Raw genomic sequence first — 17,622 nt, 5'->3', positions numbered from 1 at the left:
GGGTGGAGAAGCTGCGGCAGCATGTGAAGTTAGCGAGGCCAACTGCAGGAGGCCATGCTTCACTGCACCCTTCTTGGAAGCTGGCATATTTGCCCTACCCTTGTTACCCACGGGCCAGCTCTGGAGGAAAAGGCCCGCAGGTAGGTTCTCAATGCAGAGAGATGCCCCGGGGGAGTCAGTCCCCTCCGGCTACTCTGATTAAAAAAAAAAAAAAAGCCCCTCCCTCCGGGTCTTCGGCTTCCTCCCCTCCCTCCCTCCCTCCCTCCCTCGGAGGCCCCTTCCAGACGTGCACGCTCAGCCCGCGCGACCGGCGCTGCAGAAGGCGGCCCCAACGTCCCCGCCCCCGCGTGCGCGCCCCCGCGTCCTCTCGTTGGCTCGTTCCGGCCTCGGCGCGCCGCCGGCTCCACTCGCCCCCACCCCCGAGCACACCTCGGCGGCTGCGAGCGGCGCGGGGGAGGGGAAGGGGCCGGGAGGTAGGCCGGGGCTGCAGGCCGGACGCGGCGGCGCGCACGCAAGCCTTGCCGCTCCCGGGCCTTCTCCCTCACGCCGGCCGCCGGGCGGGCGCGCACGCCGAGTGACGCTCGGAGGAGGAAGCGCAGCCCCCTTCCCCTCCCTGGCTGCCCCTGCCCCAGCGGGAGCCCCCCCAGTGCGCCTGTGCGGAGGCCTACTTGATTATGTGTGCCCTCTCCGGGCTCCTGCGTTAGCGGCCGGGTGGAGGTGGGGAGGGAAGACGACGAGGAGGAGGAGGAGGAGGCGGAGGAGGCGGAGGAGGCGGTGGAGGGGAGGTGGGGGGAGTCAGCAAGGACATGGCTCCTGACTCCTGTGCGGAACGTGAGTGACTGAGCGGCAAAGCCCGAGTGAGCGAGCGGCCGAGCGGCGGGCGGGGGCCGGGGCCGTAGGGAAGGGAGCGGGGACGCGGGTGGCTGTGCGGGGGTGGGGGGGAAGCGCTAACTGGCTTGCATGTGTTTTTTAATGGTCCCCCCAACTCCCTCTTAGATGGTCTCTAGCGACCGGCCCGTGTCACTGGAGGACGAGGTCTCCCATAGTATGAAGGAGATGATTGGAGGCTGTTGCGTTTGCTCAGACGAGAGAGGCTGGGCCGAGAACCCGCTGGTTTATTGCGACGGGCACGGCTGCAGCGTCGCGGTGCATCAAGGTAAACACCCAACCGCCCGCCGGGCCGAACCCGGCCTGCTCCCAACCGTCACCGCTTCCCCCACCTTGGCAGCAACTGCCAGTTCTCCTGCCGCCCCTCCCCCCGCCCCGCCCCCGCCCCGTTCCGCGGCCCGGGATTGACTCCGAGGGTCCGCGGCGGGGCGGAGGGGGTGTGGGCTGTGCATGTGGGAGAAAGTGCGTGTGGCCTGGACTGTCATGTGATTCTGCGCTCACTCTCTCAAGTGTCATTTGGCCGCCGCCGCCTGCGCCCGGAGCCGCGGGGCTGGAGACTTCCCGAGGCGGTGGTTGGAGGCGAGGGCGGGGGGGGGGGAGGGGTTCGGTGGTGCGGGGGCCGCGGCCCGTGCCCTGGGGGGCGGCGCGGGGCTGCGTGTGCGCCCGTTGGCGGTGTCGCGGTGGCCGTGGGTTTGGGCTTGGGAACGTGGAGGCCCCTCCCCCTTCCCTGGCTGCTCCCGTCTGCCGCAGTGTGTCTGGAGACTTCCTGTGGCATGGAGTTGGGCTCCGGAATGCCACTCGCTGCGCCAGGGCGGGTCGCCGAGGCAGAGGGGTGGCCTTGCCGCCTTAGATTAGGGAGCGCCGCTGCTGCACCCCCAAGCTTTCTGGCGGAGACCCTGCTGCTGCGGACCCGGAGCTTCCTGCGTAGAAGACGGTGGCCTTCCGCCGCCGCGGTCGTTCTGCTGCAGGGGTGGCTCGGCTGAGCTGTCCTGGGCTTGGTGGATGAGGCTGTTCAGTGGCTGTATCTGGCCGCTTCCTCAGCTAAAGGGACTGGAGAGGAGAGGAGGTAGTGGTGCGGGCAGTGACTTGGGGAGCATCTTAGCTTATTTACGGGGGTTCCCATTCGATGAGTTTTTGGATATTACAAAAAAGCCGAGGGCACTAGTAAGAGTTTTCTGGCCATTGAAGTTTATGAGTTTTTCCACATCTTGTGATAAGGAAACAACCTAGGTAATTTTTGGGTGGCTTTTATCCTGTCCCTGTTACCAGTCCGCCCTGCTTTCTATTTCTGAATTTGGCATAGAGTGATGTTGATATTTAGTAGTATATGGAAAGGACGCTACCAGATGAGACAGAGTCTGAAGCGTAAGAGGTTGAAGTGCAATTCTTTATAGAATGAAATCTCAGAATGGGGAAGGGAGACTTGGGAGACAGTGAATTAATTACTGGAGTGTAGTTTTAAGGAACACCTAATTGCACCCTTTTTTTAAAATTTTTACTTATTTTTTATTTTTTATTTTTTTTTTGAGAGAGAGAGCAGTTAAGGGGCAGAGAGAGAGGGAGAGAGAGAATCCCAAGCAGACTCCACACCATCAGGATGGAGCCTAATTTAGGGATTGAACCCACGAACCATGAGATCATGACCTGGGCGGAAACCAAGAGTTGGACCTTTAACTACCAGTCGAACCTTTAACCGACTGACGCCCGGCACATCTTTCTTTTCTTTAGGGAGTGAAAATGTGTGTTGAAACTGTATACTGGTTTTAAGGTTTTAGAAATGATGTGTAGCATTTCCATCACGGTGTTCGTTGGCATTTGTGAAGGTATTTCTTATGAATTGGATCCTCAATTATCAAGTTTTATTTATTTATTTTTATGTCTTTATTTTGAGAGAGAGAGAGAGAGAGAGAGAGAGACAGAGAGTGAGCGAGGGAGGGGCAGAGAGAGGGAGACACAGAATCGGAAGCAGGCTCCGGGCTCTGAGCTGCCAGCACAGAGCCTGATGCCGGGCTGGAACCCACGGACTGTGAGATCATGACCTGAGCCGAAGTCGGCCGCTTAACCGACTGAGCCACCCAGGTGCCCCAATTATCAAGTTTTAATGAGTAATGACATCTCCCAAAATAGAAAATGTTCATTTAAGCATTAATTGTCTTGTCTGAAATAGTACTTCTGAATTAAAATGTAAGTTTTTGGCTATTGATGCAGTGTTTCTTGACAGAACATTTTTACACTGATATATTTATAGATATTAAAAGGAAATTTCAAGTTTAGCTTTTGGGAATTTAAACAATTTATGTTGATTTTATAATCTGAGTGTTTTCCAATATTTAAGATATTTTCACTAAAATGAACAGATCAGGAGACTCAAGATGCTGGTGAGGATGTGGTGAAACGGGCCCCTCCTACACTGCTAGTGGGAATGTAAGCTGGTGAAACCCCTCTGGAAAACAGTATGGAGGTTACTCAAAAAATTAACACCAGAACTCCCCTATGACCCAGCCATAGCACTGCTAGGAATTTACCCAGTGGATACAGGAGTGCTGATGCATGGGGGCACATGTACCCCAATGTTCATAGCAGCGCTCTCAAAAATAGCCAAAACATGGAACGAGCCGAGGTGTCCATCAACTGATGAATGGATCAAGAAGATGTGGTTTATCTATACAATGGAATACCACATGGCAATGAGAAAGAATGAAATCTGGCCATGTGTAGCAACACGGATAGAACTTGAGAGTGTTATGCTCAGCAAAATAAGTCAGGCAGAGAGGGACAGATACTATGTTTGCACGTATAGGTAGATTTGGAGGAGCTTAATGGAGGACCGTGGAGAAGGGGAAAAATAGTTGGGGAGAGGGAGGGAGGCAAACCATGAGAGACTCTTGAATGCTGAGAACAAACTGAGGGCTGATGGGGGAGAGGGGAAGAGGGGTGATGGGCATGGAGGAGGGCACTTGTGGGGATGAGCACTGGGTGTTATATGGAAACCAACTTGACAATAAGGAAAAATATTTTCAAGCTTTCTTTGAGCGAGTTCATGTGAGAATGTCAGTGGGATGTTAGCGTTGTAGGTTTTTTGGAAAATTTGAGTTCTTAAATAGCAATGATTTTTTAAACTTTAACTAGAGTGTGATTTAGATATACTCAGATCACTTGTTGGAACATTCACATCATATATTTAGAAATAAATACGCACTTTTTATTTTTTATATGTATTTTTTTAAATTTTTTATTTACTTCTGAGAGAGAGCGAAAGACAACGTGAACAGGGAAGGGTCAGAGATAGGGAGACACAGCATCTGAAGCAGGCTCCAGGCTCTGAGCTAGGTGTCAGCACAGAGCCCGACGCGGGGCTCGAACCCACAATCTGTGAGATCATGACCTGAGCTGAAGTTGGACGCTTACCTGACTGAGCCACCCAGGCGCCCCAAATATGTACTTTTTAAAGTAATGGCTTTGAGATGTGATTCACATAGCATACTATTTACCTACTTAAAATGTACATTTCACTGGTTTTAGTACATTTACAGAGTTTTGCATTTATTGCCACCACTCAGTTGAAGAACATTTTCATCAACCTAACGAGAAACCTTGGACTGTTAGCAGTTACTCTCCATTTCTCCCCAACACCTCCCCAACTTCCCTAGACAACCACGAGTGTAGTTTCTATTGATACACCTGTTCCATTTTATACAAATGGAATCGTTTCACGTTTAGCCTTACGTTTTATTTTCTTTCCTGCAATACTTGTTGCTCATTTTGACAGGTGATTTAGAAGTACTTTCATTAGCTTTACTTAAAATGCTTTTGTATTTAAACTGCAGGATACAGGGATGAACTAATGAGTTTCTGAGTTATTCTTTGTAAAGAACCTACGTGTTAAGTTTTACTCCATATTCTTCCTATCCTAAAAGAATAGGTGCAATTTTTTTTAGGTTTATTTATTTTCAGAGAGAGAGAGAGAGCAGGGAAGGGGCAGAGAGAGAATCCCAGGCAAGCTCCCCAGTGTCAGCGTGGAGCTGGAGAGGGTGTGTGTGTGTGGGAGTGATGGGGGTGGGGTGGGGTGGGGTGGGGGTGGGCCCAGCTTGAAAACATGATCTGCCAGATCATGACCTGAGCCAAAATGAGGAGTTGGATGCTTAACTAACTGAGCCACCCAGGTACCCCAAATAAGCACAATTTGTAATGCTTATACTTATTTAAATAAAATAACAAAAGGCTGATTCTTTAACATTCCTATTAAAATGTCACATAGTTTTTATTTGGTGGTGATAATATATACCTGGTAAATAAAAATACAAAGTGTTTACATTCTTTACAAAGAAGGTATTTTATGTGAATAGTCCGAGAGGTATTTTAAGAGGGCTTTGAAAGCCCATTGGATTTTTTGTAATTCTTTACCTTTTAATATATTTTAAAATATTTTATTTCCCAATAGCTTGCTATGGCATTGTTCAAGTACCCACTGGACCATGGTTTTGCAGGAAATGTGAATCTCAGGAGAGAGCAGCCAGAGTGGTAAGAACTGTTTATCAAAAAACATTAAAATACTTCAGTGAGTAGCTTAGGATGCTACATGCTTATGTTTCGTTTGGAAGGGTTTTCAGTCTTTTGTTCAAATATTGAATTTGGGCCAAATACCGACTTAACTGTTTTAAACCAAATTTGCAAACTTTGAAAAGCAAATTGCATCACATAACTGTATGTCTGTTGAACAGATAAAACAAAGTTGTAGACGGGCTTTAGCCTTCCTTACTGGTTTGAAGGGTTAAATTAGCTAATCATAGTGAGAATATGATGGCAGTAGAACATCAGGAAGTTGAGCTGATAATTTTGCTAGGGTCTGTTTAATGAATAAAAACACACAGTAGAGTTTAACCACTCATATTCTTTTTATTGCATTGCACATATATGTTCTAACTTTGAATGTTCAATATTTTCGGGTATTTAGTCCCTCTGGCAAAGCAACATAATCTTTTTTACTTGCCTGGCGACCTTCTTTCTGAACGCTTTTGTAAACTTCTTATAATCATGAGGAAGATACATTTATTCTTTGTGGCCCAAGGCATTTTTTACAGTTGAGTTCTGGAAATATTAGGGAGATATAGGCTTAATTTCCATGAATCATGGAAAAGTATTACTGTATGTTATGCAACAGTTCTTTTTGGGTGTTGATTAGATAATTTGGCAGAAGGTCGAAAACAAACATCTTGGCTTCTCTACCTATGTGTAGCATGGGAGCTTTTTATTTTTGCCTTGACAAGTTTTGATCAGAAGTCATACCTGGGTAGTCTATTTAGGATTGTGAAACTCAGAGCAGTATTCTGTTCATATGTTTTGTTTGTGTGTGAGAATACACTATAGCGGAATTCTAGCTTATTCTAGTATTACAGTGGTTGGACTTAGCAAGTAGAATGAAATTAGTCATACTAATTTTAGAACTTGATGTATGCATAGGTCTCCTCTTTGTTTTTTCTCTTCGTAGCATTTTATGGTTTGGGGGTTGATAGGTCCCCAAGCAAATGAAGTTATGTTTTAATTCATTAGTAAACATTGATAGTAAGGTGAGGCTGTTCCAGAGGGTGTCTCAGTAGATTCAAGGCCAGAGAAAGATTAGAAAATAGGAAGGCAGATATCAAGAGAGGTTAAAGAGCTCTGTCAATGGGAGGTAGTAGAATGCCAAAGTTATTTGCCTTAAATACCACTTGTAGCCTGTTTTTATTCCTTTATTTGAGGGCATGGTCAGGATATCAAGGTGTAATTGAGGTCCTTATCTTACAAGGCGTATTCAGTGGGATGTGGGGGCCATTCGAGGTTTTAAAGAAGAGGCACAACGTCTTTTAATTTTGCAGTGTACAGTTATAAAAGATAAGGTCTTTTTATGAGAAACAAAAACTCATTCCAAGCTTAAATAGGCAGAGATAGGTCATCTTATTTATTTATTTATTTGAAGATTTTATTTTTAAGGAATCTGTACACCCAACATGGGATTTGAACCCATGACTGGGGATCAAGAGTCACATGCTTTAGTGACTGAACCACCCAAGTGCCACAAGGGCATTTTAACCTAAGAATAGAGGAGCTAAGAAGCCTAACATAGACATGTATCCATGACTTAGGGAATTAAATTAGTTTTTTTTCCTTTTTTTTAAGTAAATCCTTCCCTTTCAGTAATTACATTATTACTCTATTTAGTTTTAAAATAATTTCTATCTCCATGGTGGGGGTCAAACTCAGGACCTCAAGGTGCACCAGCCAGGTGCCCCAAGAATTTTTTATTTTATTTTACTTTTTTTTAATGTTTATTTTTGAGAGAGAACGCACAAGCGCATGCTCTCTCGTGAGTGGGGGAAGGGCAGAGAGAGGGAGACAGAGAATCCAGAGCAGGCATGGCGCTCAAACCAACTGTGAGATCATGACTTGAGCTGAAGTCGGATGCCCAACCAGCTGAGCTACCCAAGTGCCCCATTATTTTTTTTAATGTTTATTTTGAGAGAGCACACGCACGCGTGACTGTGTGGCATGCACGCAGGAGAGGGACAGAGAGAAAGGAGAGAGAGTATCCCAAGGGACAGAGAGAGAGAGAGAGAGAGAGAGAGAGAGAGAGAGAGAAGAGAAGAGAAGAGAGAGTAGAGAGTATGCTGACAGCATGGAGCCCTGCTTTGGGTTTGATCTCACAAACTGGGAGATCATGACCTGAGCTGAAATCAAGAGTTGGACACTTAACCGACTGAACCACCCAGAACTGATTAGTCTTAATCTTATTTTTGCTTTTCTCTGTCAGCTTTATTCTTTTCTGCAGATTTCTCTGCTACTGGCTGTTTACTCTCTGTCAGATATGTTAAATATTCTTCAGCAATTATCTGGCTTAATTATCTTATCAAACCTTTGAGGTATTTTGTTCTCATTTTATGGATAAAGACATCATGGTTTTAAGAGAAATGCATATCCATTTGGAGGCTGGGCTGTGATTAAGCTCTCAACCGTCATATTCTGTATTGCCTCCTGTGGTGAAAAGGGGCCGTACTTCAGTTCCTAATATTTTGTTTCCTGTCTCAAGAGACTAACTGTCCGTCTGAATCTCATGTTCCTATGGAGAGAAAAAAAACTGAGTTGGCTTGGATTGGATGAGGTGCGCAGCTCTGGACCAGTTAGCCATGGCTAGACAGTAAGGTTGCTGAAGACACAAGATGTCTGTGGGTTTGAGATAGCTCATTTTTCAGTGAAGAGTGAATTATGAGCTGGTAGTACTTTGGCAGATACTATAGAGTGAAAACCAGAGTAACAAAGTTGTAATTTCAAACGAGAAGTTTGGTAGCAGATGGAATGAATTTGAAATGGGAGATTAGAAACCGAAACACAGGATATTACATTAAAAATGTGAGAGTAGGGGCACCTGGGTGGCTCAGTTGGTTAAGCATCTGACTTCGGCTCAGGTCATGATCTCACAGTTCGTGGGTTCGAGCCCCGTGTCGGGCTCTGTGCTGACAGTGAGTTCAGAGCGTGGAGCCTGTTTCAGATTCTGTACCTCCCTCTTTCTCTCTGACCCTCCCCTGCTCACGCTGTCTGTCTCTCTCTCTCTCTCAGAAATAAATAAAACATTAAAAAAATTAAAAAAAAATGTGAGAGTAGAAGGGGAGGGAGTAGAAAGGAAGGGAAGGAACATTTTGAAAGATGAAATGACCAGTGGATATTGGGTAAAAGAAAGGGAATAATCAGAGATGATTCTGAGTATCAAAGTTAATCACTCTGGAATGGCGACACCATAAATAGTCCCAGAGTAATGGTAAAAGGAGAGCAAACTTGAAGAATAAAGAAAGTTCTGTTTTGGGCATGTTAGTTTTGATGCTGCTAGGATTTTTCTTTGGAAATTTAGGATTAACGTAATGGAGTCAAGTTAGAGTTGTAGCTGCATAGAAGGAAGACTAGGAATCAATGCCACTTTTTTGTTAGAGAAAAGAAAAATGAAGACGGCTCTGGTGAATATCCATCCGCACTTGTGGAGAGTAAGAGACCCAGTTACCACAGATGGATAATGAGCCGTCGGGAAGGGAGAATCTGCAGTCGAAGACCTCTGGCTTCATAGGAAAGAACAGTTAACAGTGACCTGGCTGTAAGGACCTGAAGGACTGAGAAGAGTTTGAGACCATAGTCGTTCCCTGGTTTGGTCAGACCTCTCATTCCAGGGTGCTGAATAGAGGAGAGACTGTAGGGTTAGAGTGTGTGTTGAAAAAGTAAGGGGAGAGGAAAGTAAAAGTGAGGGAAAGTTTGGTTGATTTTTAAGGGAAACTCTTTGTAGGTAGGCATTCATTGTTCAGAAAAAGCACTTGAATTGCTTTATTTACCTCAAGTGAACATATATTTGTGCTGAAGATTTTTGATGAGACTTAGCACTGTTTACTAACTACTTTCTTGGTGGTTAGAAATTGACACTTACTGATGACTGTTTTGTATTTTATGGGTATTTGTTCCTAATTACCACAGGCTGAGGAGACTTATCGGAAATTTTATCTTTTCTTTTTTTATGTTTTTATTTATTATTGAGACAGAAGCAGAGCACAAGTGGGGGAGGGGCAGAGAGAAAGGGAGACCTAGAATCCGAAGCCGGTTCCAGGCTCTGAGCTGCCAGCACAGAGCCGGACGTGGGGCTTGAACTCACGAACTGCGAGATCGTGACCTGAGCCAAAGTTGGACGCCTAACTGACTGAGCCACCCAGGCGCCCCACTGGAAATTTTATCTATTTATATAATTTTAATGAGATAAAGAAGATATATTAGATTTTAAATATTTCTACTTTGGAAACATAGTGAGAGTGGATTGTATAAGAGTAAAATGGCCAAAAGCCCGTTAGGATTTTAGATTATTTACATATTGCTCTTCTAGCTCTAAATTAAAAGACTATTTTCTATTGGAGGTGAGATGTAACTTTTTCCTACCATTCTGCCTGTTTATATGGTACTTATTCCTGGCTTCTTAACATTGTGGGGAAATGTAAACCAAGATTTTAGGGATTGACCTAGAGTGGCACATTTTATTTTTGAGTTTTTGTTTAATGAATATATATAATGCAAAAAAGTCCCTATATGTTTATAAAACCATCTAAAGTATATGCTTAACTATAGTGTATTTTTATTAAATTTTATTAAGTAAAATTACATTAGTATTTATTTGTCACAAATAGTTATGAATATAGAACATAAAATATTTACCACTCACAATGAACTAATACTGATTCTTCTGTTTGCCTCAAATCTTGCCTTCTTCTTAAAAAGAATAATGAATACAAAAAAATTAAGTTGAAATACTTTTTGTACTCTCCCCAGTTTGAGTCATCCATTGTCCTTTTAATGTGTCTTGGGACTAACCCCCCCCTTTCCTTTCCAGTTTCATTGGTATATAATTGACATATAACGTTGTATTATTTTAGGTTCTACAGGTAATGATATGTTTATATATTACAAAACAATTACCACAGTGAATTTAGTTAACACTCATCACTTAACATGGTTGCAATTTTCTTTTTCTTTTTTTTAAGTTTACTTATTTATTTTGGAGGGGGGGAGAGAGAGAGAGAGAGAGAGAGAGAGAGAGAGAGAGAAAATGAATATGAATCCCAAGCAGACTCCATGCTGTCAGCCTTATGTGGGGCTTGATCTCATAAACCAAGATCATGACCTGAGCCAAAATTGAGATTTGGTCACTTAACCAACTGAGCCACCCAGGAGCCCCTGTTTTTGTTTTTGTTTTTGTTTTTGTTTTTTTAAAGTAGCCTTCTTGTCCTTCCTGGAGCTCAACATGAGGCTTGAATTCATGATTCTGAGATGAAGATCTGAGCTGAGATCAAGAGTTGGGCGCTTGACCGACTGAACCACCCAGGTGCCCTGTTTCATTTCTTTTGATGAGACTTTTAAAATTTATTCTTGGAGTGCCTGGTTGGCCCAGTTTGTAGTGCATAGGACTCTTGATCTCAAGGTAGTGAGTTCAGGCCCCATGTTTGGGTGTAAAGCCTCCTTAAAAAACAAAAACAACTTGAAAAACAAGATTTACTCTTAGTAACTTTCATATACACAATACAGTAATGTTAACTATAGTCACCATGCTGTATATTACATTTCTAGAACTTACCGTGTAACTGGTGGTTTCTACCTTTTGACTGACCACCTCACCCATTTTCCCCACCCTCCATCCATTGTCTCTGGCAGCTACCACTCTGTTCTCTATTTCTATGAGAGTGGTTCTTTTAGAGTCTCTATATAAGTTGAGATCATATAGTACAGACGATTCCTGACTTAGGATGTTTTGACTTTACGGTCTTGTGAAAGGAGTATATGTTCAGTAGGAACTGTATTTCCAGTTTTGATTTTGATCTTTTCCCAGAATAGTGATACACAGTGCGATAACTCGTGATGCTGGGCAGCAACAGGGAGCCTCAGCTCCTAGTCAGCTGCCAACTTGATTAGGAGGGCGAATAACTGATATACTTACAACTGTCTGTACCCTTACAGCCATTCTATTGTTCATGGTCAGTGCAGGATTCAGTATGTAACACTTTATTACGAAACAGATTCTGTGTTTTACCCCACTATAGGCTAATGTAAATGTTCTGAACACGTTTAAGGTAGACTAGGCTAAGCTGTGATGTTTGGTAGGTAGGTTAGGTGTATTAAATGCTTTTTCAGCTTATGATATTTTTCAGCTTGTGATAGGTTTATTGGGACACAACCCCATTGTATACCGAGGAATATCTGTACTCGTCTTTCTCTGATTTGTTTCACTTAGCGTAATGCTCTCAAGGTCCATCTGTGTTGTTGCTAACAGCATGATTTCCTTCCTTTTTATGACCGAATAATATTCCATTGGATGCATATGCTACCATCTGTTTTAGTGCTTTCACTGCGTGTATGTATTCATAAATACCATCTAGTATTATTTTACAGGAATGGTATCATTGTATGTATGTTCTGTAACTTGTGATATAGCTGCATTAATACATGACTGATCTAGTTCATTCTTTGTATCTGCTTTTTAGTGTTTTGTTACAGAGCCACAATTTATTTAATTTTCTTATTTTTATGTTTATATTTTATTTTTTTTAGACGTTTATTTATTTTGAGAGAGAAAGAGTGCATGAACAGGGAAGGGGCAGAGAGAGAGAATCCCAAGCAGGCTTAACACTGCCAGCAGAGACCCTGATGTGGGGCTTGAACCCACAAATCATGAGATCATGATCTGAGCTGAAATTAAGAGTTGAATACTTTACCGACTGAGCCACCCAAGTGTCCCGAGTTGTGTTTTTTTTAAAAAAGAAGTTTATAATTTAGATATAACATTACTAATGTTTTTGTTCAATCCAGGTTTTTGTTTCCCTTGGTGCTTTATGGTCATTTTCTTAAAAAATTTTTTTTTGAATGTTTAGTTTTGAAAAAGAGAGACAGTGCGAGTGGGGGAGGATCAGAGAGAGAGGGAGACACCGAATCTGAAGCAGGGCTCCAGGCTCTGAGCTGTCAGCACAGAGCCCCATGTGGGGCTTGAACCCACAAACTGAGATCATGACCTGAGCCACAGTTGGACACTTAACCGACTGAGCTACCCAGGCGCCCCTCTTTTTTTAATTGTACAGATTTAGGGTTCCCTCTCCAGAGTCCATGCCTAGTAAGTAGTAAGCAAGCTATATTCGTCTCTTTGTCTAAGAATGTTACTATTTTTCTGTCTTGTATGCTAGTTTGAATTTTAGAGTAATAGTTGTTTTCCTGTAAGTAAAGAATTTATTCTGGTTTGTCTTATGGTATCTGATTGTGCTAATAGCAAATCTGTTGACAGTATGTTTGTCCTGCTTCAGAGTTGATCTGCTTTTTCATTCCGTGGACTCAATTTTTATTGCATTTTGGCAAGTTTTCTGCTCTCTCTTCAAATGTCACCTTCCCACTTAATTTTTTTCCGGAACTGTTACTTACGTATATGCTTGAGATTCTTGTTCTTTTTTGCTTGCCTTTTAATTTCTCTTTCATCATATTTTCTATTTTATCTCTCTATTTTGGATAATCTCTTTAGCTCTGTCCTGAAATTTATGCATATTGTTAACCCTATGTGTGAATTTCTTGTTTGTGTAAAGTATATCTAGAATTTCTATTTTTATTTTTCCATTAGCCTCTTCTTTTTTATTTTTTATTTTTATTTTTTTTACAAATAGTTTATTGTCAAATTAGTTTCCACATAACACTCAGTGCTCATCCCCACAAGTGTCCTCCTCCATGCCCATCCCCTCCTCCCCCCACAGCCTCTTCTTTTTTAATAATATTTTGCTATTATTGTCTAATGGATTATATTCCTTTATTCTTTGAACATTTGAAACACTTATTTTAGGGGTCCCTGGATGGGTCAGTCGGTGGAGCACGTGACTCTTGATCTCAGGGTCATGAGTTCAAGTCCCACATTGGGCAAAGAGCTTACTTAAAAAAAATTACTTATTTTAAAACTGCTTAGAGATTTTAGAATTCTCTAATTAGAATTAGAATTGTTTGCTAACTCTGTGGTAGATGTCTCTATTGTAATTTTTGGACTGTAATCCTCAGGAGTTGTCTTCCTTGGGATTTCTGTTCCTCTAGGAACACAGTGCTGATGTTGCTGTGGAAACTATTATTATTACTAGTTTTTAATGTTTATATATATTTTCGAGAGAGAGTGCATGTGGGAGTGGGAGATGGAGGGGCAGAGAAAGAGGGAGATTATCCCAAGCAGGCTCCGGGCTGTCAATGCAGAGCCAGCGGTGGGGTTCAATCTCCCTTACCAAACTGTGAGCTCATGACCTGAGCTGAAATCAGGAGTTTGACACCCAGATGCCTCAGTACCCTTTAGATAGAGGATATTGGGCCCCACACTCTCTCAACACAGGCTTGAGTTTCCAGTTTTTCAAGAGTGATTCCTCATATCCAGAACAGACATCTTACTTCAGTGCAGCATCTCTAGGCTTACTGGTCTAGGCTGTGTTTTTCTAGGATAGATTCCCCTCTGGTTGTGTGATAGGCCCTTAACAGCGTCTGTCCTCATGCTGGGAACCCTGTTAGAACTTTTTAATTGGGTGTCTAGGGTTTGTGCTGGTGTCCTAGTCTCAACCCCAGCCTCTAGGGTGTATGTATTATATATTAGATTTGGTATCTTCATTGAGTGCCTCAGCTTCAACTAATGTTTATTCTTGTAGCTTTTCTTTTTTTTTTTTATTTCTGCCACCTGGAGATTTACCTTTATTTACGTAATTAAACATTGTTTTCAAATGTATTTATCATTGAGTTCTTTTTATTTTAATTTACCTTTGAATCCCGAGTGTAAGAAGGCAGCTGCAGTTTTAAAATTTCATATATAACTTTCTCCTTTTTATTTCTGTACAAGCAGTTTAGCTCATATACTTTAAATAGAATGCCTTCTGAATTGGGGCGCTTGGGTGGCTCATTCGGTTGAGCATCTGACTTTGGCTCAGGTCATGGAGCTTGCTTTGGATTCTGTGTCTCTCTCTGCCCCTCCACCACTCTTGCTCAGTCTCTCTCTCTCTCTGTCTGTCTTCTGTCTCTCTGTCTCTCTGTCTCTCTCACTCTTTCAAAACTCAAAAATAAACATTGGGGCACCTGGGTGGCTCAGTCGGTTAAGTGTCTGACTTCAACTCAATCATGATCTCACGGTTCTTGTGTTCAAGTCCTGCGTAGGGCTAGGTACTGACTGCTCATAGCCTGGAGTCTGCTTTGGATTCTGTGTCTCCCTCTCTCTCTGCCCCTCCCCTACTCTCGCTCGTCTCAAAAATAAATAAACATTTAAAAAAAAAAGAATGCCTTCAGAGTTAAACATTTGCTAACATTTTTCTCTTATTGTTGATTCATAGCTGATATTTGCCTTTAAATTCCTCATAGTACGTTAAGTTCTTAGAGCTTTGAAAGAGGTGCTTTTAGAAAGTTAACAGAGTGCTTATCACGGTAGAAAAAATAGAGTAAATGGCCAATTTCTGTGGTCTTTTTGGAGTCCTTTTACTGTGAGAAGAGCCTAACCTACTGGCTGCTATGAAGTAGGTGCTTAACACTTGTTTGTATCATTGTCTAACCTGCCTGTGCAACTAATGAGAGAAAGGAAATTGATACCTTGCCCAGCACATGGCACCTGTTTGTTCCTTTTTTTTTTTTGGATTTAATTTTTATGTTTATCAGCGATAAACGCATATAGTCTAAGTCTGAAAATACCAAAAACTTCTCACCCAAGAAAAATAGTACCTTGTTGCTTTGCCCTTGAACCCTCATCTCATTACCAGAAGCAACCTCTTTTGGCTGCTCTTTCTGACACTTGTATATTTCTAAAAGGAACGTATAAGCAGTTATTATTTTTTATTTATTTTTATTTTATTATACAGAATTTTAAATATTTATTTTGAAAGAGATTTAGAGCGTGAGCAGGGGAAGGGCAGGGAGGAGAGAGGACCCCAAGCCCTCTCTGCACTATCAGCTCAGAGCTTGAGTTGGGGCTCCAACTCACGAACCATGAGATCATGACCTGAGGTGAAATCAAGAGTCCAATGTTTAATCAACTGAGCTACCAAGGCGCCCCGCAGCTATTGCTTTATAAAGTTTATTTTTATTGAGTAAGCTCTATACTCAACTTGGGGCTTGAACTCAACCCTGAGATGAAGAGTTGCATGCTCTTCTGACTGAGCCAGCAGTGCAACTCATAAGCAGCTATTCTTTTTTTTTTTTTTTTTTTAATTTTTAAAACATTTATTGAGAAACAGAGCATGAGCAGGGGAGGGGCAGAGGGAGAGGGAGACACAGAATCCGAAGCAGCCTCCAGGCTCCGGCCGTCAGCACACAGCCCAGTGTGGGGCTCGAACCCACAAGCTGCGAGATCATGACCTGAGCTGAAGTCGGATGCTCAACCGACTGAGCCACCCAGGCGCCCCATAAGCAGCTATTCTTGACATGTCAATTTTAGTAGTTGCCTTTCAGTATGTCACAAATTTTTGTTATGAATCAGTAGTGTTGAACAGTAATGTTTATTACGTTATTATGACTATTTAAATATTTTATTCATTTTGGCGCCAAAATTATACTGTTTGTTTTTTTGTATTTTTTAAATTTCCTTGGGATTAATATTCATCTTGTATTTTAAATTGTATTCTTTATTTAAGGCTAAAGTTTTGCCTTATGGTTGCTTCTTCATATAATCTTCCAAATGGTTAATGGTGGTCTGTTAGTAAAATTTTCCATGAATTCAGGTTTCCTTTTCCTCTCTCTCCTCTCTCTCTTTTCCTCCTTCTCTCATCCTCTTCCTCTTTCCTCCCCCTTCCCCTCTTCCTCCCTCTTCTTCCTCTTCCCTCCCTTCTCTTCTTTCCCCTCCTGCCTCCTCCCTTCTCCTCTTCCTTCTCCTCCCTCCTCTTCACTGTTCCCTTTCCTTTCTTTTTTAAGTTGGTGGACCTTCTGGGTACCATCTCCCTGCTGTCCTCTGGGCTCTTTTCTCCATAGGCCTAGATCTTCCCTTCATTATCACCTTGGGAGTTTCTTTATTTCTTGCTTAGTTTGGATTCTGTTTTTTAAAACCTCACTTCCGCATGTCTTCATCTTTAATGGTTTATTTTCTTGGTTTGGTAGTTATCTCTAGTAGCTTCATAGGGAATGGTGTGTGAGGAATACTTTCTTAAAGGTTTTGCAGGTTCGATAAAATTGCTGGCTTTATTATCTTGACTCATAGTTTGGCTGAATATAGAATTCTTGGTTGGAAATGATTTTCGTTCAGAATTTTGTTAATTTGCTTTTTAGCTTTCAGTGTTGCTGTTAAGAAATCCAGTAAGGTTCTGATTTCTAATACTTTGTATGTGATTGTTCAATCTGGATTTAGTACATTTTTATCCAGGTTATTTCTGATAATTTTCATGGTAATGTGTTTCTCCTCACTCATAATTTTGGGCATACGGTGGCCCTTTTGATTTGGTAAATCATGTTAGGGAACTTAAGTTCAGTCAATAATAGAAATTTTTGAGTTATTTTTTTGATTTCCTCAGTTCTGTTATCATTCATGTTCAGTATTTTTATTTTTATTTTTTTCTTATTAAAATTTTTTTTTCTAAATTTTTTAGTTTACATGCAAGCTAGTTAGCATACAGTGCAATAATGATTTCAGGAATAGATTCCAGTGGTTCTTCCTTTATGTGTAACACCCAGTGCTCATCCCAGCAGGTGTCTTCCTTAGTGCCCCTTATCCATTTAGCCCATCCCCCACCCATAGCCCCTCCAACAACCCTTGGTTCTCTTTTTTTTAAAACTTTTTTTTTTTAATGTTTTATTTATTTCTGAGAGGGAGAGAGAGACAGCATGAGCAGGGGAGTGTCACAGAGAGACAGGGAGACACAGATTCTGAAACAGGCTCTAGGCTCTGAGCTGTCAGCACAGAGCTCAGCGTGGGGCTTGAACCCACGAACTGTGAGACCATGACCTGAGCCAAAGTTGGTCGCTTAACTAACTGAGCCACCCAGGCGCCTCCACCCTCAGTTCTCTGTATTTAAGAGTCTTTTATGTTTTATCCCCCTCCCTGTTTTTATATTATTTTTGCTTCCCTTCCCTTATGTTCATCTCTTTTGTACCTTAAAGTCCTCATATGAGTGAAGTCATACACTATTTGTCTTTCTCAAATTTCACTTAGCATAATACCTTCTAGTTCCATCCACGTTGTTGCAAGTGGCAAGATTTCATTCTTTTTGATTG

General features: G+C 42.4%; 1 protein-coding gene across 7 annotated transcripts in view; it reads left to right on the top strand.

The window, feature by feature from the left end:
- The first annotated feature begins 539 nt into the window (after positions 1 to 539).
- The window catches only part of MLLT10 (MLLT10 histone lysine methyltransferase DOT1L cofactor), a 229,503-nt gene continuing 212,420 nt past the window's right edge, over positions 540 to 17,622 (top strand). For 5 of the 7 annotated variants that reach the window (XM_039233044.1, XM_039233041.1, XM_039233040.1 and 2 more), the window contains exons 1-3: positions 788 to 857; positions 997 to 1,156; positions 5,330 to 5,409. In XM_039233044.1, coding sequence (XP_039088975.1) covers positions 997 to 1,156; positions 5,330 to 5,409 — 240 coding nt within the window. In that variant the 5' untranslated portion in view covers positions 788 to 857. Of the gene's footprint in view, positions 718 to 754; positions 858 to 996; positions 1,157 to 5,329; positions 5,410 to 17,622 lie in introns of those variants that run through there. The other 2 variants (XM_039233039.1, XM_039233038.1) reach the window with 2 other exon arrangements.

This window comes from Hyaena hyaena, unplaced genomic scaffold (assembly GCF_003009895.1).
Source record: "Hyaena hyaena isolate Hyena2069 unplaced genomic scaffold, ASM300989v1 scaffold_72, whole genome shotgun sequence".
In the NCBI taxonomy this organism is placed as follows: Eukaryota; Metazoa; Chordata; class Mammalia; order Carnivora; family Hyaenidae; genus Hyaena; species Hyaena hyaena.
The sequence above is the reverse complement of the archived record's forward strand: the minus strand, read 5'-3'. Positions and strand labels throughout refer to the sequence as shown.